The 24,073-nt window shown below is 53.2% G+C and overlaps 1 protein-coding gene across 2 annotated transcripts in view; it reads right to left on the bottom strand.

Annotated features, from left to right (window-relative positions):
- EPHA8 (EPH receptor A8) overlaps window positions 1-21,482 on the bottom strand; it is a 56,358-nt gene extending 34,876 nt beyond the window's left edge. For both annotated transcript variants that reach the window (XM_014946954.1, XM_014946956.1), the window contains exons 1-2: window positions 21,309-21,482; window positions 8,682-8,746 (exon numbers count right to left, since the gene is read on the bottom strand). In XM_014946954.1, coding sequence (XP_014802440.1) covers window positions 8,682-8,746; window positions 21,309-21,393 — 150 coding nt within the window. In that variant the 5' untranslated portion in view covers window positions 21,394-21,482. The remainder of the gene's footprint in view (window positions 1-8,681; window positions 8,747-21,308) is intronic.
- Window positions 21,483-24,073: the final 2,591 nt, after the last annotated feature.

The following is a 24,073-nucleotide window of genomic DNA, read 5'->3' as shown; positions in this document are numbered from 1 at the left end:
TTTTTTTTTTTTTTTTTTTTTTGTGGTTGGACTTGATGATCTCTGAGATCCCTTCCAACCACTACGATTCTGTGATTCTGTGACTGTGGGAGCTGAAGAGGATGCAAATCTACTGGGACAGGCATCCAACAGCTTTGCCATGTGGCCACCCGCACTGCAGGGACAGGACACAGCTAGAGAAGGGCATCACACCTCCAGAGTGCAAGAGATATTTGAAAGACATTGTAATAAGAGAGCCTGCTTCCTTCTCAATTCTCTGATGGGGAAGATCTTCCTCATTTAACCACCTCGACCTGCAAGTCCTGGGGAGGAGGTTTTGCCATGCCTTCTGCTAGCGCTAGGGTGATCAGAGCAGTCAGTTCAGTGACATATATCTTCAAAACTCCCCCAGCATCTTGCATTTAGAAGAAAACTCTGCTTCTCGCTCCTACAGAGCTTAAAGCAGCCTGGAAAAGTCAGCAGCTCCAGGTGCAAACTTCAACAAAAGCTCATTCAGAGGGGAATACCACTAGCAAAGGGTGTAAAAGTCAAGCCACTGCCAGGAGAGGAAATATTTCTGGTTCCTTTAAAAAAAAATTGTCTTCTGAATTCCAGAAATGCCCAGGTCTGTTCTAGGTCCTAGGCTCACTGAAGATGTGCTCTGCACCCCAGCACTCTGGAAGATGACACGGAAGGGGGTCAGGCTACCTATGTGCTTTGCTGGAAGGGCGAGTGGCAGCCTTGGCTGCCCCAGCCACAGAGAGGAACCTTTAGAAAGAGCTGTGAAACCCAGGAGACACTCCTGCCGCTCGGCCAAGGGGTGCCGGGGTGCCCTGCTGTCTGTGCAGCATCAGGCACGGCTGCCTGCACACTCCTGGGGGGGGGAGCCAGCCCCCCACTCCTGCATCAACCTGTGCATGCACTGCAGCACTGCGGAGGGTGGGGAAGTCATTGTCGAAATTAATTGAGCACAAATTAACACAACATCTGTTTCCTGTCTTTTCCCCGCTGAGTCCCCCGAGGGGAGTGAGGCAGAGCTGTGCATGGGGGGAGACATGCAGGGCGAGGGCAGAGCTGGGGGGGCTGGCAGGGATGCTCCCACACGGCACAGCCAGGTCCCCTCTGCTGCATCCGTGGAGCTTGGGGCTCTGCAGGAGTGTCCAGCAAGGGAAATAGGAGGTTACTGTGTGCACCAAAATGCCTTGGCTTCCAGCTCGTGTGGTTGCTCTGGGCCTCCAGGCATTCACTTCTCTCCCAAATCTGGCAGAGGAGACAGCGCTCGTGGTGTCCCCATGCTCCTGTGGCACTGTCAGAGCTGGCAACACCTTCATGGTTGGCAGCAAGCAGAAAGCTAAGTGCCCATCCCCAAACACCAGCAATGGTCACCATCAGCCACAGGGGAGAACTTGGAGGGTTTGCATTTGCAACTCTTTCAAACTTGGTGGGTTTATTCACACAGCAGCTGGACTGTCAGGTTGTAGGCAGCGCCTTGGGGTCCCAGTCTGAGACCAATCCAAAACACCACATCTATACCACCATCCTACAGGGCAAGAGTTCTCCATCAGTGGAAGTGCATGGAGGGAAGGCAGACCACCTGAACTGGCAGCTCAGATGCCTCATGTGCATCTTCCCAGTGTGACACAAGGCAACACAGGCCCTGTGAGCTCTGCCAGGTCTCAGGACCTGCTGGGCATTTGGGATGGAGTGACCTGCTTCAGGAATCCCCATAACTTCAAGTGTTCTTCTGTTTCACCTCAATTACAGGCTCTTATGCTCAGGGAGAGGAGTCTCCGATGGGGGTTCCATAAGCTGAAGAGCGTGAGCACGCACCCAGCCTCCCAGCAGTGCCTGCACTCGGCTGAGGGTTTGAAGTGGCTTTTATTAAACGAATTTCAGCCCAGCCCCCGTCATTGCGATAAGATCCCCCAGCGAGACAGAAATGAGGACATCATAATTAACGTGGTGAGCACACGCACTTCGGGGGGGGGAACACGATTGCATCTGTATTCAGGGGCTTGCCTAATAGTTTAAATTAAAGTCAACACCAGTTATAAAAAAATTGGCCAGATTATGAAAGGCAAAAGATGCAAACACCAGATATCTGGGCAGCCGAACAAGGTCTTAGAAGCCTCCCAGGGCCTGTGTGGCGCGGCAGAGCGGGGAGGAGGAGGAGCAGAGGGGGCGAACACGCAAGGAGAGACCACGTCTCCTGCAGCAGCAGCTCAGCCTCCCACCACCCTCGCGGTGCCCACGGAGGGAGCCAAGGGACAAGGTGACCCCAGCCCTGGGACGGCTGCCAGGAGGGACGCCAGGTCTGCCTGGCACAGCAAGGCTTTTCCTGCCACTGGGACATCCAATGCTTCCCTTCCTCCCAAGAGATACAGCACCTCCCCAGAAGCCACCAGGTCCCTCACACCACTGTCACTGAGGGAGAAAAAAAACAAAGAAGGACGTTATTGCAGCTATAAATCATTAGATGGGAGGCGTTAATGGAGATAATCCCCATGAAATCAGTTACTGCTGTGGCTAAGGAGGGATTTGTCAGGCAGTTAACTACCATGAGCTTCACTGCAGGTGATTAACTCCTGGTAGTGACCAGCATCTGGGGAATTAGCAATAACCCAGCATTTACTGAACAAGAACTGGGAGATAAGTTTTTATCTCAATTACTAGTCTAAATCTTTATTTTCCAATGTTCCATGCTTTTTTTTTTTCAAACACAATGAGTTTCACTGCAGCTTGCCCTGTAACTTGCTAGTATTCCTGGATCAAAGCAGAGGCTTGGATTGGAAGAGAAACCCAAGAAACAGCACAGGGACATCATGGGATCATAGCATCATCTAGGATGGAAGGGACCTTAAAGATCATCTAGTCCAACCATCAACCTAACTCTGACAAAAAAATAAATAAGAAATAGGAAATAAAAATTACTAAACCATATTCCTGAGGACCATGTCTACCCATCTTTTGAACACCTCCAGGCATGGTGCCTCAACCACTTCCTTGGGCAAAGAGACAGAAGGCAGAAAGAAGACATGGCCTGGGCAGGTGGGAGAGCCCCAATATCTCTTGGTGCTCTGAGGAGAAATGCATGACCCTGAAGGGGGCTGAAAAGGCAAGCCCACGACACAGCTGGGAGCAGGGACAGGTTTTTTGCAGAGTGGGGATTGAGCAAAGAGAGACCCTGCCCTGTAAAGGAGCTGGCATGTCAGACAGGCTTCACCCCAGCCATGAACTGGTTGCTGTCTGCAGGACCAGAGCCAGGCAAAGCCACAGCAGAGTTGCGTAGGCTTTTGCTCTGCAAACGGTTCATTCCCAGGGCATTTACAGCAACACCATACAACAGCATGAAATCCCCATCTCTGATGTGCAAACATCACCGAGGGACCGTCCTGTGGGCAGAAATGTGTTGTCTGCTCTCAGCTGCTGTTTTAGGCAGATCTGGTGCTTTTCTGCCAGATGCTTCACCTGGGGAGGAATAACCCCCTGCACCAGTACAGGCTGGGGGCTGACCTGCTGGAGAGCACCTCTGAGGAAAAAGAGTACTGGTGGACAAGAGGATGACCATGAGCCAGCAATGTGCTCTTGTGGACAAAAAGGTCAATGGCATCCTCGGGTGCATCAGAAAGAGCATGTCCAGCAGGTCAAGAGAGGTTATCCTACCCCTCTGCTCTGCCCTGGGGAGGCCCCATCTGGAGCACGGGATCCAGATCTGGGCTCCCCAGTTCCAGAAGGACAGGGAAGTGCTGGAGAGGGTACAGCAGAGGGATACAAAGATGAGGAGGGGCCTGGAGCACCTCTCTTACAAGGAAAGGCTGAGGGACTTGGGTCTTTTTAGTCTGGAGAAGAGAAGTCTGAGGGGGAATCTGATCAACATCTATAAATACTTAAAGGGTGGGTGTCAAGAGGGTGGTCCAGTCTTTTTTCAGTGTTGCCCAGGGGTAGAACAAGAGGAAATGGGCACAAACTTGAATACAAGAAGTTTCACCTAAAAATGAGGAGGAACTTCTTTCCTGCGATGGTGGCAGAGCCTTGTCAGAGGCTGCCCAGAGAGGTGGTGAAGTCTCCTTCTCTGGAGACATTCAAAACCCACCTGGACACCTTCCTGTGGGACCTGCTCTAGGGGGACCGGCTTTGGCAGGGGATTGGACTAGATGATCTCCAGAGGTCCCTTCCAACCCCATGTGATTCTGTGATTCTCTCTGAGCTACTGCAGAACGAGGGAAGAGCGCTCTTGGCTAATGGTGCCCAGGTGCCTCAGGATATGTCCCTTTCCCAGCAGTGGGAGGGCAGAGATGGGGAGCTGCAAACCACCTCTGAAGATATTTCCTGGTGTTCCCACCAGCAGGGCCAACACGGATAACGCAAGTACCGGGGCAGGTGCCTGGGCAGCAGATGTCCACCAGCTCTCTAGGCTGACCCCAGCCCATGCAGCAATGGGGATGCTGTGGGGGCCAGAGAGGGAGGTCATGGGGCAGCATGGGGGGCCTTCCTCTGACACTCAAGGTACTCCCATTATAATTAGCTTTTGCAAGGCATCATTCAAGCTTCTTAGATACTCTGTGTCTGAACAAAATCATTTCCTGTTTGACTTTGTAAATCAAAGTAGACGATACAATAATTATTAATAATATGTTGACTTATCTCATCAGCGTTTTAATTAGTCAGTAGAAAAGCAATTTGCAAAGGGGCCCATCGGGCTCCCTCTGATCCAGGAGGTCACGTGCCAAGCAAGGAGAGGGGAGAGAAGGGCACTGGGGCACTGGGGCGTTTTGCTGGGGAGAGCTGGGAAACCAGAGGCACAGAAGGGGAAGGGGCAGCCTCTTTGACGGCACTGATAAGAGTTTAATTTTCAATGCAAAGGGAATTGTTCTGGGGATGGAGCGAGCTGCAAAGCTCCTGGGAGCCCTTTGATGTTATAATTGAGAGGAGCTGCAGCCTGCGGGACAGGGATGCTCCCTGTGACCCTTCTGCTTCCTGCACGTGTCTCCGGGGTGGAGGTGAGGGGGGGAGCACAATTAAACCCCTCAGCGGCAATTACAGCCAATTACCCCTCAGTTAATTGTCTGGCAAGAGGAAATGTCAAAACAGGCCACTGCATGCCTCCCTGATGGCTTGACAGTCCCCAGAGCCAGTGGTGCTGCTGACCCCCACTGTGCCCATTGCTCCCGGTGCCCAGCTCCTCTGCTCTTGCTTGCCACAGCAAACCCAGAGAGTAAAAAAAACCAAAACAAACCTTCCTGTGAGGCAAGTTCACCTTGCTCACAGGTGTGATGAAAACATCAGAACTTTGCAAGTGGTATCCTTCCAGTTTTGCACTACTGATGCTTTGGACCGTTGCCCTGGCTGTACGGGCAGCTCTGGGATCTCCCAGTACACGAGAGGAAACCTCCAAGGCTGCTACCTTTCCTCTGGCATCACCAGGAGCCCTGGAGATGTGGGACAGGACCTTTAGGTGCTGGAAAAGCAAGCTGTAGGGCACTAGGATCTGAGCTAGTAGACACTAGTCCCCTTCTTAGGCTGGGGACTGGAGCTCTGTGCTGTTTCATGCCCTGCAAAGATGCAGCCAGAGCAATGTACCTCCCCACTGTCACCCATGTGGTAGCCCTGGGCTCACACAGGGCAGCACGTGTGACTTCAGCTGGGGAGCCAGGGTCAGCAACACCATCCTTTGGCAGGAGGATGTTGTAATGGATGTGCCTGTCCATGGATGGAACAGAGACACTGCAGGGAAGTCCTGCACCCCTCAACTCAGGCAGGACAGCCAGCAGGCAGCAAGGGAGGATAGCACAGAGTGGGTACTGCCATATTTTTTCCAGCAGGAGTATCTGAATTAAGGAAATAGCAGCAAAAATAAGGGACTCCAAATAAAGTCTGGCTTCAAAGTACACCAGCAAACGGGCTCTACCCAGCCCAGGGCTGCCAGACCTACAGTGGGCAGGGACAGTCCCAAGGACACCGGCAGTATTCCTGAGATGGTGACCAGCAAACTCAGTCCCTTCCCCAGAGCAGAGATCACACCAGGCTTGGAGCCATGTGGACTCAAGCTACCAAGACTGTGGGCTGCTCAGAAGTCATCTGCTCAGTGCCAAATCATTGGCATTTGGAGTCAGTATCTCACAGCAGATTCTCTGAGACACCAGCACCCTATCATACCTCAGTTCACTACCCAAAAAAAACCTGCAGCTGAAGAACTGGTGGGAGGGTAAAGGAATGAGATGCTCTTGATGAAATGATGCAATGGCCCATGGAGGAATAACCATGAGGAGTCATTAAAGCATCCAGCTGGAAAAAAATACGCAAGGTTTTTTGTGCAGGAACATCATGTCAGAACCCAGGTACCCTCCTTGAAAGTGTTCAAGGCAGTTTGCATTCAGCTGCATGGTTGTCCTCTTGGCAACAAGATCACGAGCTGGGCAAACGCACAGGGTAAGCTAAGAGTGGTGTTACCCCATGACTTACCTAAGACTTGTAGGAGGACACAACAGCATAACATGACCAAGAATTGGCTTTGGTGTTAGGTGTTACAGAAGTATTTTTGGTTTTATTTTTCCTTTTTTGGCATCCAGTATTAACTGTTCTCTATAAATATCACCAATAAATTGGAGATTCCAGGTATGTTAGAGTTCAGGAGTTGCTGGTGAAGGGCTGTTGGGTGTCTGCTGTGGTGCAAGAGAGCAGCACAGCGGTGACTGCCCTGCAAGGCAGCTCCAGCACCCCATGGTTCCATAATGCATTACACCTGACAACCCTAATGGGTCAGGACACAGGATTCATCCTCTGAGTTTGCAGATGAACAATACAGGGTGCTGCACCTCAACTGGTCATGGAAGTCCCTGATGCGGTGAGAAAGAGGCACCTGTAGGCCCTCTCTGCTCTGGGAGTGCAAGGTCCTGACCCGTCATGCCCATTTGTCCCCAGGGCAGCCAGCTCAGGTGGATTAATCTTCATCCAAGTCATCTTAGTGATGTGATGGATCCCATCTACGTGTCTGACAGCTAGCGATGGGCCTGAGGATGTGATCACACAGGTGTCTGGAGAGCTGGACTCATAGTGGGGAATCCAGAAGGAGGGTCATGGGCAGTGTGTGAGCAGGGAAGGGTCTGACTAGGGGGAGGAATTGCTTAGGATGCAGTAATGGGCACAGCAGTGGCAGTGAACAAGAGAAAACAGCCTTCACTCCTAGAAACATCCTTCTTCCCAGGGGAGCAGAGGAAGCCATGGTCCCCAATCCCCTGAACGTGCATCAAGCCCCTCCAGGATGCCAGGATTTGGCAGCAGGGCTGGGATGAGATGGCAGCAGCAGGGCAACAGGACAGGGATCCGCAGAACTGAGGGAAGTCTGTGCATGACCATGAAGAGGACAACATCTCCCTCATCCAGGCAATGTCAGAGGAGGGTCCAGGGGCTGGAAACTGAAGCCAGGCAAAACCATGTAGCAATGGGATTTTAACAGTGACCTGTTAACAACATCACTACAGGACCTGGAGGATTTACCACCACTGGCAATTTTGTAGTCAAGGATGTTTTTTTCTAAAAGCTGGGCTTTTCTGAGATGCAAGTGAATTGACAGGTCTGAAGGCCTGTATTTATGCAGGAGATCACATCACATTAGCTCTGCAGTCCCCTCTGACCTTGTACCTCTGCATCTATTACATTCCAGGATAGTCATCATTGCAGCAGCTAACTGCTAAAATTAGAGCTCAGTTAATGATTTAATATATTTACATATATGATAATGTCTGATATAAATCTGATCATTGTTATTATTATTATGAATTCACAGGTCTGATCACTGCTGCTCAAACAGCACAGGGACTGAAAGTCTCAAGCAACAGATCAATGAAAATGATTAGAGGCCTGGGAAGATTTCTGTAGGAGGTGGAATTGAAAAGATTAGGACGGTTTAGTTCAGAGAGTGGATGAAAAAGAGTGGACATGAAAAATCAACACAGCAGCAAAAGCCAGGTAGGCACCCCGATTTTGCACATCTTGTGCATGTAGCAAGTCCCACTGTGCCTTGCAGTTGGTCCTGTGTGTATTTATAGGATTGTTTCTGTTCACTAAATGAATGAGCAAAATCCTTACAGCCAGGTCACCGCTGCCATCTGAAACTTAAAATTTCCAGAAAGCTGCTGTGGCAGGAAAAACTGGCCTTGGAAACACAAGTGAAGGGAGCATGCCAAGAGGATCCTGCCAGCAGAGATGGCAGGCTCGCTTGGGGGTGACCACCCCTACATCCCTCCCACCCAGAGCACAGGGCTATGCATTTACAATCCCATCCTCCTAAGAAATCATCCGCAGGGATGCCCCCTTGCCCAGTTCCCACAGCAAACTTCTCTCATTGCAGGAGGTTGAGAGCTTCCCACTCACTTCGGGCTGTTCCTCCTGACGCTCCCTTGGTGGAACAAAGAACAAAATGCTTCTCATCATGAGTGCCCCCGGGGTGCCCCAATTCTTTAGTTCCCTCAAAGCTCAGGACCTGGTGACAACCTGGTCCCTACCAGGGGAAAGGAGCAGTTAAATAGTGTTTCCAAACCAGCTGCATCCCACTGCTAGTCTTTCAGGCTGGCATTTTCCCAACAGACAAGGTCTCTTTGCCCCATCAGCACTGGGGCTGAGATGTTCACTCACCCTGCCCATGGAGACCTGTGGTGACCTGTCCCACTGGGGTCCCCCACATGCCAACAACTCATACTTACCCCATGTGAGGGATAAGTCATCCAGCCCCAGTCCCCCAGGATTGTTGACGTGTCTAGCAAGTTCACTGAAAAACACAGGAGCAAAACTCTGCGTTAGAAAGCTTGTTCCCCATCCCCAAGGCATGATGAACTGAACCACCCCACCCACTTAGTTGTCCCCTGTGCCTGTCAACCCATGGGGCTGCTGCCAGGGACCTGCCTGGCTGCAGCTGAGGAAGACACGGAGTGAGGAGATGGCAACAAGCCATGCTCCCCAGAGCTGTTGGTTGGGGTAAGGTTGAGGTGGGGCTCTATCAGTACCGGCCAGAGGAATGAGAGCAGTGTATCCTTTCGGAGGAGAGGGGGCTGCAAACAGCAGGTCGGAGCGGATCCAAAGCAAGGGGGAGCTGGGGAAGCAAACTCCAAGCACCACATTGTCCACCAGTCCCACCTTAGACCAACACTGATGCAACCAGACCCTCATTCCTTGCATGGACACTCCTCTTCCAGAGGCTCTGCTGAGCTCTTTGCACTCACATCCCTCCCAGTACCAGTGGTTTTGAAGTCTGCACTCCAGCAGCCACTGTAATTACGCACCGCGGTGCCCGGCTCCAGCACAAAGTGACCCCCCATGGTCCTGGCTGACATCCCACTGGAGAGGCCAGGCTGTTGGGGACAGGCTGCATGAGGAGGCCCATCAAAGCCAACCCTTCAAAAGCCCTGCCACCACCAGGAGCCCAGCTTAATGAGGAAACAGGGGCAAATCTGCAAGGGGAGGGGAAGAGCTTCTGTGGGGGGAGAGGTGAGGATGACTTTGAATGTGCTCAGGAGCTTCCCGTGGAAACCTGTGCAGTGTCAGCAGGGAGGGGAAAGTGGGATGCCACGGCATTGCTGCATGGACAGGGTGAACTGCCCCCAAGTGTCATCTGCTGCCCACGAGCCCCACACCCAGGTCCCGCAGCATCCCACAGAGGAAGGCTTTGCCACTGCCTGGTAACCCCCCGACCTGCTCAGCACCTGGGGGAGGAGCTCAAGCCCCAGCTCCGGAGTGCAGATCCACAGGGATGAAAGCTCAGGAGAGGGTATCAACAAGGTGCCCTGACCCTTGGGAGTGAGTGCTGTGGGCACCGACACCAGCCCACCCTGTGCCTCCTCACCCCTCATCAGCACCAAGCTCCCCCCCGGGACCTCCAATCCCTCCAGCTTCCCCCAGCACCCTCTCCTGCAGCTGCAGAGTAAGGTCAAGCCCACACTGGGTGCTGCGTCCATGCCTGGCTGCTTCTCCTCACCCCTGGTCACCACTGACCCCAAGGCAACTGCTGCAGCGCCAGGTCTCGGCTCCTCCCCAGGCTCTGGAGGGGGGTGGTCTGGGTGCACGGCGCTGGCTTGTCACAGCGGGGACAGGGTATATGGGGACAGTGGCTCCAGCCTCGGCAGCGGCTGGGCTCAGCGTGATGCTGGTCCCAGCAGCCAGAGGAACGGGTGCCACTTTCATTTACTATTACCAGGCAGGGAAGGAGAGAGGGGGGAGAGAGGAGCAGAGACGTGAGCTGGCTGTGAAACGCCCGGACGTCATGCTCCTGACAGAGCAGATTAGGAGCTTTTGAGGCATTTATTAATGTTAGCAGAACAATTTGAAAGAATTTCCAGGGTTTCTTGTGTGACTCCATTGGCCCAACAGCAGGCCAGGCCCCTCCACTCCCTGCACGGCACCGCTCCCACTGCTAAAGAGGCCCCTTGCCCTCAGCACGGAGTAATTACCTCGGAGATCTCAAATCCATTTTTATTTGTTATTGTTAATCTGAAGATTTTCTGCCTATTTTCCCTGGGTAATTCTCCCAGCAGGAGCCTGGGCTCAGGAGTTTCCCCGCTCGCAGTGCAGGAGCACGGTCCCGGTGACCCTCAGCAGGCAGGCTGCAGAGAGGGGACCACTTTCGCAGACCTTCTCTCCCCCCTGTCGTGGTCTCTGCACCTTCTTTCCCACGCTGAGATGCTCAGCGATGGATGCAGCTGCCTCTCACCGCTCTCCAGACAGCTCGAGGAGCCTGCAGGGACTGGGGTCCAGTCGGAAAACCATGCCATGGGGAACGATGCTGAGATGGGAGCAGATGTGGTGGGACACATTCCAGGCTTGTCTGCACAGCAGTGTGTGGGACCTGGAACCAGCTTTCTGCACCCCATCCCATCCTATGGACCGTATGGTTGTCACTCAGGCTCATATAGATGAAGGAGCCATCTCCTTGCGGGTGCTCTGGTGCACAAAGACCAGACAGGTTTGCACTCCCTGCGACACACCCGTGGAGCAGGTTGCTTGTGCCTCTTTATGGGAAGAGGGATAAGTTATTTCTTTTTTCTTTAGCAAGTAATTCAGCCAAGCGCATGGGAGTCCAACGCATTAACCGCACTGCAGTGGGCATTGTACAAATGTAAAGGCTTTGTGTGTCCAAGAGCTCTTGCGTTCACTCATGGTATAGCACACATCTGCGGGTGTGAGCATCCATCTAGCAGCTCCATCACACGCTGTGCTCGGGTATGGGGAGACCAATACTGTCCCAAAACCCAATCATGCGTCTCAGAGAAAGGCTACAGACCAACACCGAAGGGAACCCACCCCATTGCATGCGACACGGTCCCTGCCCAGCCCCTTGCAGGTGATCTCGGGGCTGCGTCGCTCCTCTGGGGGCCATGCTCAGAAAGACCCAGCCTCGATGCCGGAGGGAGAGTGAGACCGCCACAAAGGACCCCTTTCAGCTGAAACATTTCTCAGAAAATGTGCCATTTTGGGAGACCTCTCTGCTACAGCTGGGCAATTCTGTTTGATGTTATGGACTGTCTGCACGTATCAGTCTCAAACTGTGAGCTCCATTTTGTTTTCCTGAGCACCATTTTGTATTTTCCCTATTCTATGCCTCGGCCTTGACTCGGCGTATTGAGCCAAAACACCAGGAGGTGTCAGGGGAAATTCTCGCACTGGTGGAAAAACTGTTAAGCCTGATTGCCCACTCAAATGGAAGCACCTAGGAGCGAGCAGGTCGCTTCCCCGGCGCCAACTGGGGTCCGGAGATGGAGTCTCACACCAGGCAAACCTGCCTGCTCCTTTGTAAAGTTGCATCATGTAATGCTGCGTGAGTAGCGCACGTTGCAATCTTGTAGATGCAGATTATTCAGGAATCAAAGACTAGGTCCATGTATATGTATATGATGTATATGCATATGATGTATATCTATAAGTTATTTACACCTACATCTTTATTCTTATATCTGTATCTGTACCCGTATCCATGTCTGTATCCATATCCACATCCGTATCTACCAAATTCTAAACACTACTTGGGTTGAATGAGGAAGATGTGGCAGGGACGAGCATCCAGAGGATGTGCGTTTTGCCTGGGTCCATATATCTCTTGCAATATATCTGTAGCCATAAGTGCTCAGAAACCCTTCCCAACGCTGGTGCTGGTGGCCGCAGCTCCTGCAGGGATGTATAACATCCCTACAACCAGAGGCATCGGCACCGTGGGGTCCCACATCCAAGCACCCCGGGCTCAGGAACGTGCCGCAGGAGCCACAGCTGCCCAGCCCAGGGAAGCCTGTGGACCCCCAGCCCACCCTGGGGGTGTAGGGTGGGGGATGCACTGAGCCCCATCCTCTAGAAGAGCAGTGGGGGACCAAAGAGGGGTCTGAGCTCCCTCGCTAATTGTTAACCCACTGCAGTCCTCACTCTAATTACTCTGCCGTCTCCCTCCCAGGCAGGGGCTTTGTAGCTGAGGCGTGGGGAGGAAGGGTCAGTGGGAGCAGCCCTGTTCCCTTGGGCTTCAGCTCCTCTCCATCACAACTTCAAAGGCCTCCCAAGATTCACAGCAAGGCTCCCCCCCATGCAACAACGCCTTTTGCATCGGTAATTAAACTCTTATCAGCACAGTTAGGTGCTCCTGCTCCCTGCTGCCCAAAGACCAGCGGTCTCAGCCCCCGCAGCCCCACAGGGGTCTGCACACCCCATGCTGTCCCCACAGCCCCAGCCCCACTCGGTGGGGGAACGACACAGGGAGGGTTATCTGCAGCAGGAGGAGAGAGTCGGGGTAGGGAAAAGGGGCTCCCTGAGAGGAGGGGGACAAGAGCCAGCGACATTCATTTCTCGTAAGCTCAGGCTGGGCTTTGAAGGGGCAGGTGGGGCCGGGGTGGGTCAGCTATTTGTGCCCCACCATTTAATCCAGGGCCGTGCTGAATAGCCAGCCACGACCTTTCCAGATCGGGAGGCAAAACTGAGCCAAAAAGCTGTGTCCTGCCAGCCTCGGAGCATTGCAAGGGGACAGGACGGGATGCTTCGCTTTCAGCTCCCCCCTCCCCAGGACAGTATTTATCTTTAAAGGAAGAAAAATAGTCGTTTATTCACCAACACACAAGGCCAACCACTGGGGCTTCAAGGTAAAGGCAGCGAGGCTGGAGGGTAGGTCAGCTCCCCCCGTTCAGGAGCTGCGCGCAGTGGATGTGCCCCACGGATGCGGGGCCGGATGGCGGCGGCGGGCGATGCAGCCATCCCTCCCCTGCGCAGGGCTGCCCGACCCGGGCAGGGACGGGGCTCGCATCGGCCCCCGCTGCCCCGGCTGCCCAGGAAGGAAATACAGAAAAGCATTGTGCATAAATATAAAAGATGTCACAAAATCCAGCAGGAAGGTGGGATTTCCACATTTCTGGAAATGCCAAAATCAGGCTGAAAAGAAAAATAAATTAAAAAGAAACATTTTCAAACAATTGTCATGAAAAAGAAATGCTGCTTTTTGGATGTGCCCTAATTCCCGTTTCAGGATTTCTTCTCAGACCTCTGGATTGTTGCTGTGAACTTTCCTTATTTAATTTGGTATCGTTTTGTAATGCATCAGTAGCAGTAATACCTGTAAGGACAGCCCAGAGGGTCACCCCTTTTCAGTATACCAGGAGCAGGAGACACTTTGATGTAGGAAGAAAGATTGTTTGTTCAATCAGTACTAACAAAAAGCCGTTGTTCAGGTTTTAAAAATAAAATGATCAACCTGATCCTTCCAGACCCTGCATGATATCATGTAAGATAATGTGCCGCACAAGAGCATAACCTGTGGTAAAACTGAGATGTCACAAAATAATGTAAAAAATGAAGCAAAACAAAACAAAACACCCTGAATACAGTATTTCCAAGGCTAAAAACCTTGAAATTACAGGGCAGGAAAAAAAAAAAAAAAAAAGAAAAAAACACATCAAAAGCCAAACGACAAAAAAATGTCCCCTCTCAGAAATACAGATGAGAAAATATAGATGCAAAATGCTCATGTTCCCGACTCTGCTTGAGACTCCTGATGCTCCTGTGTGGTGGGACAGCCAGGGCCAACTGGGCAAACCTGTTTGGCCACCCAAATTAAAGGAGGCAGGCTACCCACTGCCGGGCAGGGCGTAAAACTGAGATGTCACAAAATAATGTAAAAAATGAAGCAAAACAAAACAAAACACCCTGAATACAGTATTTCCAAGGCTAAAAACCTTGAAATTACAGGGCAGGAAAAAAAAAAAAAAAGAAGAAAAAAACACATCAAAAGCCAAACGACAAAAAAATGTCCCCTCTCAGAAATACAGATGAGAAAATATAGATGCAAAATGCTCATGTTCCCGACTCTGCTTGAGACTCCTGATGCTCCTGTGTGGTGGGACAGCCAGGGCCAACTGGGCAAACCTGTTTGGCCACCCAAATTAAAGGAGGCAGGCTACCCACTGCCGGGCAGGGCGTCTCTCCCGGTGTGCAGGTGTGAATCTCCACTCCGTGGCACCCCCAGGTTTCGGTGCAAATGGTGCACGGCCAGCTGGACATGGATAACTGACTGGAAACGTTAAAAACACACGTGCTGCCCCAGGGCTTGAGGACGGGGTGCACGGGACCAGACCGGGGGCTCAGGGCGAGGGGTGAGCACATATTTCCACGTCCCAGGTCCAGGAGCTTGTGTCAGTGGGGAGGGAGCTATTTAGGGCTCAAGGGGCAGCTGGGCTCATTGTAATTCACGGCAGAAACCAGAGGAGGAGGTGGGAAGGCTCTGGGGATGGGGAGGGGGGGAGAAAGGTCAGGGAGGCAAGAAATTCCATGGAAACATCCAATGTGAGCAGGACCGCGGCACGGCTGGGGAGGGGGCAGGTGCTGGGGAGCACCGAGGACAGCTGAAGGGTCCCTGTGGCACCGGAGGAGGGCTCTGCAGACCTGGTGTCCCCAGGTCTGGATTGGGCCACCTAGGAGTCACGCGAGTTCTTTCCTTTACAATGTCCCCAGCCTAAGGGACAGCAAGAGGACACAGACCCATCCGTCAGCAGAGAAGAGCCTGCACTTTGCACAGCCGCCCCTGGGCATCTCATCTGGTTAAAGCCCTGCGAAAGCTGATGAGTTCAACCCACACACTGCCAAAGGACAGCTTGTTGCCTCCCCAACCAGTGTCCCCAAACCCAGGAGCTCAAAGAACAGCACCAGGACTTCCCGCTTGCCACCAAGGTGCAGTCCCAGGTTCAGGCACAGGCTAAATATCTCACACCACCAGTAATGCAATATTGCAACAGTCTTTAAAAATTAGACAAGGAGAGTTTTCTACCACGAAATACACCTCTTCTGCTTGAGGTAAGCGAAACCTGTGAAACTCAGGGAAATGGGAGCTCTTTTCAGAGGGGTTTTGCCGGTGGCTCCTCCAGGGTTCTCTGGGCTGGTCTTCACACCAGTCCTGACTCCCTCTTCTCTTTTCTCACTTATGTTGGGTATAGAAAAATAAACATGAATGTGTTTTCTGCATTAGCTTCTGAGGTTTCTGACTGTTGCATTTTTTTGGGAGTTGAAGCTCAAGCTGAGCAAGCCCCTAACACTGTCCCAGCTCTTAATCCCAGAGCGTCTCAGTACTTCCACACCCTGTCTGAACACCGCTAGCTGACTCCGTTATCTCCCACCTGCCTGGGATTTTACAGGTTTCTTACCCAAAATTGGGACTCCCCAGTATCACTTCCAGCCTCTTTCGATGCCACCCACAGCAGACTCAGGTGGCCCTGGTGCTGGAAACCTGTGTCTGTAGCAGAGTCCGTGGGTCCATCAGCAGGATAAACCCCACGGCACCCCAAAAGAGACACCCTGCTCTTCCCACTGTCTCCTGCATCCCAGCAGTCCTGGCAAAGATTTGAGTTTTATCCTCTCCGGAGGATTCACTAGGGAAATGTGGGTTTTCATAAATGTGCTCACTTATCTGGATTATCTGAAGGGGCTTTGGATGGCAGTTTTTCAGGCTGTCGGATGATTTTTCTCAAATTTCTCTGAGGATATCTTTTGCTCTCACACCAGTTGGCCACCCTAAACCATGCTTAGCTGTTTGTACCCCAGTGACATTTTTAAAGGAAGTTAATTTCTTTTAAAGGCGATTTCTTTGCTCTCTTAAAAATAGCTTTCTAAACTGGAACATTTTCACAGACAAAAATACCAATACTAAAAACATTTGAAGGGACAGGCGGAATATATCATGCTACTGGTAATGAAATATTATAGGTCCTTAAAAATGTATGGAAGAATTTCCTAACACAAAAGGTATTGCATCCAAGAAAGGATCCAGTGACTTGTGCGCGCCCGTGATGCTGGGATGGAGCGGGTCTATCCAGCTGCAACCAGTGCTGTTGCCACTTGCTTACATGGTTAAGGCATTTTAAATACAAGAAACTAGAGAAGAAGACTGTAGTCCTCCATGGGTTGGAGAAAAAAAAAAATAAATATGAGAGAAGGGAACCTGCAGAGCCCAATCTGCTTGTGCCCATGATGTGTACAAGACAGCCGGCTGCACTCAGCGTACTTTCAAGGCAGAAAAATACGGGCTTTTTAGTCTAGCAAGAAAAGCCTAACAAGAGCAAATGGCTGGAAGGTGAAGCCAGGCAAATATGTATCAGGGAAAAGAGGGGTCCAATTTTTTAAGGCTGCGGCTGATGAGCCATTGGAACAAATTATTAAAGGCAGAGATGGGTCTGCCTTTGCTGATGTCTTCAGATAAACGTTGAATAGCATTCTGGATGGTACCTTTGGGCCAAACACAGCTCATCACATTTTATTGGTGTGTCTGGACCTGATTCATAAAGGAGTTACATCCTTCATGTGGCTATTTATGACCCTAAGTACGACATATCTACATGGGGTTTTTTTTATCTGTTTTTGAAGGAAATATAACTCCGTGATCCTGCCGCTCACTTTTGAACTACCAGGGCCGAAGGGGTTAATCGTTTCTCTGTGACAGAATAATAATTTTGAGTGTTGGTCATGCAAATATGCTGGGGTTGGGAGAATGAACTATCAAAAACTGTCAGGGTATGAATAGAGTTATCATATGAATGGACTTACCCCGGAGATAAAGGCAGCACCGAAGGCTGCCAGCGAGGCGAGCGGGGACATACAGAACGCAGGACCCGACCGAAACAAAGAGCGGAGGTGTCAGGATGTCGGGGTGAAACCGGGGCTCCCCGGACTCTTCCCCACCGGGACCCACTCGCGCCGATCCCAGCGGGATGCCTGGGACCCGCCACTCTCCCTCCCTCCCTGGCAGGGGATCTTTTGAGGCTGGGGTTCGTTGTTTTGGTTTGTTGGTTTTTCTTTTACTTTTGGGTAAAATATTTTTCTAAGTATTTCTCAACAATCGAAAAAATAAATAATTCTTTCATCCCTGTAGTAATTGACTGGGTTTTCAGTTGTACTTAAATTTGGATTCGTCAGACCTATTTCCATTGTCACCAAAATGGGTCCCCATTTATTTTCACTGTAAATAAAACCCTTGTGATTTCAGGAAACAAGAATTCAAGGAGAAGGAAAAAAAAGTCTCACAGAGTAGGTGCATTTTGTGTGCCGTTGTGTTATTCTTTCGCAAATTTCGGGGTTTGATTTTCCAGGATTTTTATAAGCTATTAGTACAAGAAGGATGGAAATGAAGATGAGACCAGAAACACATCCCCATGAACCTACCTCAAATCACACAAATATTTGCAGCATTTTGGGAGCAATCAAAAAATTGCACACCCCAAAAATGATTTTTTTTTTTTTTTTTGCAAACACAGCCCAAATCAACTCCCTGTTTTAAACTAACGCTTCACCATCCCCCCATCACCAAAAGTCTGTATACCTAAAATCTCGTTTCCTATTCTTACAGAGCAACACAGCATTCTCACAGCCTTTTTACAACTGAAAAAGCTATTTCCTCTCCCTTTCAGAGCCTGGCTTCTCCCGCAGCCCCGACTTCGGCATTGCTGCAGAAGGGGTAGACAAGTAGTTCTGAATAGATGCGCAGATGAGTTTTTACCTCTTTTTCTGTTTGAGCAGAGGGGCAATTAATGAGATTACAATCGAGAGATTAGCAGGGGAGATGGCCACAAACCTTTCCTCTGGCCCTCATTCCGGCAGCGCAGTGAGATGCTGGGCTTTCCCAAGGACCCCGCTGCTCTCCCGCGCCCCGTCCCTGTTGCAGGAAGGAACAAAACGTCTCCATCACTGAGCCCGTGGTGCGGGGAAAGGCGAGCATCCCTGTGTCATCCGCTCTGCGTCCTCACCGGTACGGTCCCCGCACATCAGCCCGTCCCCGTCACCCCCCGTTTGCCTCTGCCATCCCTACATGCCCTGAAATGCTGGGGAAGATGTCCCCGGGTCCCCCTTCCCCACCAAGGTACCACCCAAGCTCACCCGCAGGCCATGGGGTCTGTGCTGTGATGGGGAGGAGGGTCGCCTGCCTCACGGACGGAGGGCAGAGCTGAGCATCACCTGGGAGGGAGCAGACCACAGCAGCGCCATTTGAAGTGCCATTTTCTGGCAGAAAATACAATTTTGTCACCCCCTTGCCCAGGCCCCAAATGTGGTAATTTCTGCTCATCTATTTTCTTTCAATACAACAAAGGTATTTCATATTTTATCATTTAACTTCCATTCGTGGTGTCATATAAAATATCTGTTTTAATATTTTTGCCTACGCAACTCAGTGTGTAATAGTGTAAATATTTTAGTCTATCACACTATCTTCATATAATTGAAAATAACTTTTCTGCCTCCCTGTGTTAAAGCAATTTAACAATTTCAGACAAAATTATTCCAGTGTTCCAAATGAAAATTTTCCCCATCCTTCAAATTTTCACCCATATAGAAAAAATCTGACTTTTGGCTTTTGCAACGGCTGTCACGCTGAAACGTGGGGATATCGCATGGAATGGCGATTCCCTTTTTCTCCCATTTCCAAGGCACCCACTGCACGCAAGACTGAAAGGAATAAAGAAAATATAAGCTCAAAACTTCTTGGAACAAATTTTTCAGGAAGGAGAAAGGCACTGGGAGCTATTAGTAGGGGAAGAAAGACTTAAGCTTGTATCCAGGTTAATACATGTCTTTATATACCAATTGCCTCCCAATATGCGCACGCAGTGCAGCGCGTACTGGCCTTAAATTCGCTTTGCAGCTGTAATTTTCTACCCTGCATCACGTAAATGAACACTGGGTTTGCTGGGTGGCACGGCCGGGGATGCAGGGCAAGAAGCGGAGCCTGGCCGTGGCAGCAGGCAGAGGTCACGGTCACCTTTGTGCCCCACGGCTACACCCTCACACCGTGCCCACGCGTCCCACGCGCTGTGGAAACGGGGCAGCAGAGCCCCGCACAGCCAGAGGGTGGGAGACACCGGGGCTGTGCCGTACTTTGTGGGATCTGGTCCCATTCCCATGGCAGGGCGCTCAAACGCCGGCGCCGCAACCGCCCCGGCACGGGGGCTGCCTCCAGCCCACCCGATCCCCCCAAGGCACTGGGTGCCAGCAGGAGCCATATCCCCAGTTCCACCGCCCATCCTGCGGGGTCTGGCTGGCACCGAGCTGCCCCGTGAAACCCCAGAGCAGTGCCCCAGCACCCGTGGGGGTACCAGCATCCCTGGGGGAGGTGGACCGAGCACCAGCAGCTTTCTCTGGATTGCCACAATTTGTCCTGATGCCACCCAGCACTTCCTGCCTGGTCTAACCCAGACACAGCTATCTTGGTCTTCCCCAGAGCCCAGCTTATCCCCAGCCTCATGTGTCTCCCTGACCAAGGCTGTTATTGAGACTAACTTTTCTTTCCAAAAGGTCTTGCAGGAAACCCAGGTCTTTCCCAGCTGGGGACAGGCAGACAGCAGTCCAGGGCCTGGCCGTCCATACAGACGCCATAAAACCCACCCCAGCAGCCAGTGATCTCCTCTGCAGAGGAAAGCAGAGGCCACAGCCTCGCTTGTTCATGCCCAGGGTGAGCCCCGTTCAGAGCCAGGGCAGCATGGGCAGCACCCTGCACTGCTCTCTGCCCAGGGCTGGGGCACAGAGCAGCTGCTGCACCGGGGAGCAGAGGGTGAGCAAGGGCTGGGGGTGTCAGGGTCCCATCCTGCACCCACAGAGCCCCATCCCGGCAGTGAGAGCCCAATGCATCCCTCTGCAGGGGCAGGAAAGCTGGTGGGGAAAGGAGCAGGAGGAGTGCTGGGAAGCGGACAGCTGGCAGAAAACAGATCCACGACCAGCAAATAGCTAGAAACGGGTAATGCAGGTGAGGAAGACAGGCTGGGTGGGAGGGGAGGTGCGGGTAGGTGTTGGAAGACGGCAGCAGGCACAAGGACCCAGCCCAGCAGGGTGCCACAGAGTGCACGAGGCATCACAGTGCCAGCCCATGGGCCCCAGCATGCCATAAGGATGGCAGGGATGCAGGGACAGGAGAAGGGAGGGATGCCACTGCCACCACCGAGTAGGGACACCAGCACTGGGGCTCGCTGCAGACGGCTGCGCCGTGCTGGCCGTGGCTCTCAGGCATAGCAGAAGGGAGGAAGGATGCTGCTGCCGGTGCCAAGGACATGCTCGGGAGCGGGAACGGCAGATCTCTGGGTGATGAAGATCAGCAGACCTGGGAAGCAGCCGTGCATCCGCTGCCAGCGGGGATGGAAGCAGGCGAGCGGGTGGGTGGCAGGCAGCAGGAACCACGCTGCCGAAGCCAAGGGGGGCCCGAGATGCCGGGGTCGGGTTGTGCTGCTGACAAGGGCTGGGGATGAGTGCTGCCGGCAGCAGGGCAGAGTGGCCGGGTGGAGGGAGCAGGCCTGATGTGGCTGACACCGAGATGTCGGGAGAGGGTCCCTGGCTGCAGCCCTACTTTCCACTTCAGAAGTTTCCAGTCCTTTCCCTCACAAGTTTTCCCACCTGAATGCCCTTCCAGCTCCCCACATCCTTCCCGTGCTCACCCACTCACTCCACCACAGCCCACCAACCCAGTCAGAAAGCATGGCCCCGTGCTGCTGCCAGCTCTGGTGGTGGGGATAATCATGGCTGAGCTGGTGCCTGTGTCCCCGTCCCCTCTGCAGCCACCCCTGCACGCTGCAGCAGAGCCCTTGCAGCGAGTCCAGGCAGAGCTGGCAGGCAACGCTGCAGAAATCAGGTCCTCCTGCCCAGCTCCGAAGTTTAGTCTCTGGTGCAAAAGCTCCAGGATCAGCAAAGTCAGGCAGTCAGGGACCTGGAGCTGCGCTCCCGCAGGATCAGGGAGAAGCTAAGCCCAGCAGAACAAGTGAGCCCACGCGGACACATCTGAAGAGCCATGGGCATCCTGTGGTACCCCAAACACCGCCCTGTTGCTCCACATCCACCCCGGTTCCTACCTTCACTGGTGGTAGCCGAGAGGCAGGCAGCCAAAGCGATGACGATGGAGAGCGAGGATGTCAGATCCCCCTGTGCCCATGCCATGGTCCAGCGGGGCCAGCAGCCGTGGGACAGGGCCACCTGGGTCGTCCCAGCACCTCTGCGAGCGAGCGCCCGGAGCTACGGCGCACACGGGCTCATGCACAGGCACTTTGCGCACATTGCTCGCATCCTCACGGCGAGCGGCGGCGGGGAGGGAGCAGCCTGCCTGTCACCGCTCGCATCCAATGGGCTGGGTGGGCTCTGCAGCGAGCCCCCCTTCCCGCGCCACACGCGCACGCTGTACCCAGCCTGAGCATCCGGACGGGGGGCTCCTGCTCCCCCCTGACACCCGTCCTCCCTCCCTCCCTCCCTCAGGACGGTCAGGCAGCCCCCGCTGCTTCTCGCCCTCCTCATCCCCCTGCGCTGCTCCCCTCCAGCTGCTGCCAGAGTCAAACTTGCGGCTGGAGCCGCGGTCCGGTGGGGAGCTCCGTGCGCAGCCGGGGTCAGGTGTGAAGGGGACGGGGTTGCCCTTCAGTCCCGGAGCGCACAGAGAGGAAAACCCCTTGTGTGTGCCCCCCCTTCTACGTGTGGGGTCGGGGAAGACAGGCAGAACACCCCCGTCCCCTGATGCTTTCCTGCATTGTCCTGGGACAGACAGACACTCTCTGCTCGCCCTTGAGCTGGGAGGGCAGCCGGGAGGAAGGGACAACACAGCCAGAGCACCCAGCCTGTTTACAGCCACATTGGCCACCTGAGACAGGGCCAACCCCTTCAAAAGCAGACTTTGGGAGGACGCAGCAGTTGTCCCGGGTGGGCAAGGCCAGGCACGGGGCAAGGAGGGCCCGCAATGGGGGTCTGGTCTGCCTCGGCAGCACACAGCATCCTCCCCACGGCGCTGCTGAGGAAGCCTCTGCATCCTTCTCACTTGGAGCCACCAGAATTGCCAAGCTGGGTGAGTACCTTGCTCAGCATTAAACACTCGGCATCTGTCAACAGACCCCCTACAGCGGCCACGAATGTTTCCCCATCTAAATGCTGAACGATCACTAATACCTGCCCACAGTAACCACAGATGCTGACTCCTTCCCAAGCCACGTGCGGCGGAGTTACCTGCTCTTCCCTGCACTCATGGCTGGGAGAGTGATGTGTGATTGTGGCCCCGCGACTCACCCCAGGAAAAGGCACATGGGGAGGATGGACATCCATCTCCATTGACTGTCAGGCCATCCCTTGCATAAAGTTCACCCCAGACCTGCTCAGTGGGCTCAGGGCTGGGGAACTGAGGGTCGCACAGCCTCCATCCCACCCTGGATCCCAGTCCGTTCCCTGCAGATGCTGAACCCCATTCTGGGGCACCCCACAGCACTGCCAGCAGCTCCTACCTGCTGGGGTGAGAGGGGGTCCCTGCCCATCTCACACCATGTGGTGGCAACAATTCCCCATTCAGAGTGGATGAGGATTGTGCCTGCAGGGACACGTCTGCACCACTCATCACCAGGACCTGGGAACGGCCCGGAGACTCAGGTCCCTCCAGGTTTTTTGCTCTGCCAGCCTGGGAAGCTGTCCATTCCGAGACAGCGCTGGAGAGATCCTGTCATCAACAGTATCAGGATGGGCTTGCTGAGCGGCTCAGGTGGGGACAGGGCTGTGGCTCGGGGAGGACTCCAGAGGTTCCCGAGGCAGCCGGCAGATGCTGAGTGGTGCCAGGGATGCAGCTAAACAATGGTCTGTGCAGTGGGCCTTGGAGCAAAGGAGTAAGGGCTGATGGTTTTCTGAATAGCACCAAGCTGGTGGGAGAGCTGCTTTTCCACCAGCTATTGCAACCCAGCAACCTCCTTGTGCTGAAAGGGCTTGTTACAGCTCAGTGCTGGATCCCCCAACTCCTTGTCACCCAGTGCCCAAGCAGAGCCTGGCATGCCAGACAGGCACCAGCCACACTGCCACACTCTCAGTCCCAAGCTCTGGAAATGAGCCTCTGGGGAAGAAGACACCACCTTTGGCCTTGTAGTACTGAGTGGTGCCCACTCCCAGTGTGATGCTCTAACCCCTGCAGACCTCCAGAACAAACTGGACACCCACATTGGCTCTCAAGTTCCCCAGTACCATCCCAGCCCCAGAAGTCCCAGGAAGGTGGGTCCTCCAGGTCTTTCAGAAGTGTACTTTTCTACTTCTTTTGGCTTTGCTGTGACCCAGGATCCTAGAGAAGCTGCAGTGGTTGGGGGACCATTACAGAGTGTAAAGGGGCTCTGCAGGATCCAGGACACAGTGGACCCCAGAATAGAGTGCCCCAAATCACTCCCAGGGAATGTGAAGCCTCTCAGAAATACTGCCAGCTTTGGTGGAAAGAGAGGGCACGGGGTACCTGGGTGCCTGTGTGCAGTGGTGGGGTCCTGGTGGGGGAGTTTGCTGGGCTCAGTGTGAGCTCTGCACTGTAACACTGTGCATGCTCTGAGCACTGGAGGGCTCTGGGAGGAGGAGCAGGCATCCTGGTTTCACTGGACACTTGGTTTTAGGTTCAGGATGTGCCATGTGTGCATAATTACTGTGTGTGTGTCTGGAGGCCGGGCACTGTCGGGAGTGTGCAAGTCGGTACAAGATGAAAATACATGTGCAAAGAGCCTGGGCTGCTCCTGTCTGGAAACAACAGGACACGGTCCTGCAGCCCAGAAACCCCTAACAGCCCAGGAACCAGACAGAGAGAAGGCATCACACCAGGATCCCCGGCCCCTCTCCCCAGCTGCAC

The sequence above is a fragment of the Calidris pugnax genome, unplaced genomic scaffold (genome assembly GCF_001431845.1).
Source record: "Calidris pugnax isolate Ruff unplaced genomic scaffold, ASM143184v1 scaffold152, whole genome shotgun sequence".
Taxonomy (NCBI): Eukaryota; Metazoa; Chordata; class Aves; order Charadriiformes; family Scolopacidae; genus Calidris; species Calidris pugnax.
The sequence above is the reverse complement of the archived record's forward strand: the minus strand, read 5'-3'. Positions and strand labels throughout refer to the sequence as shown.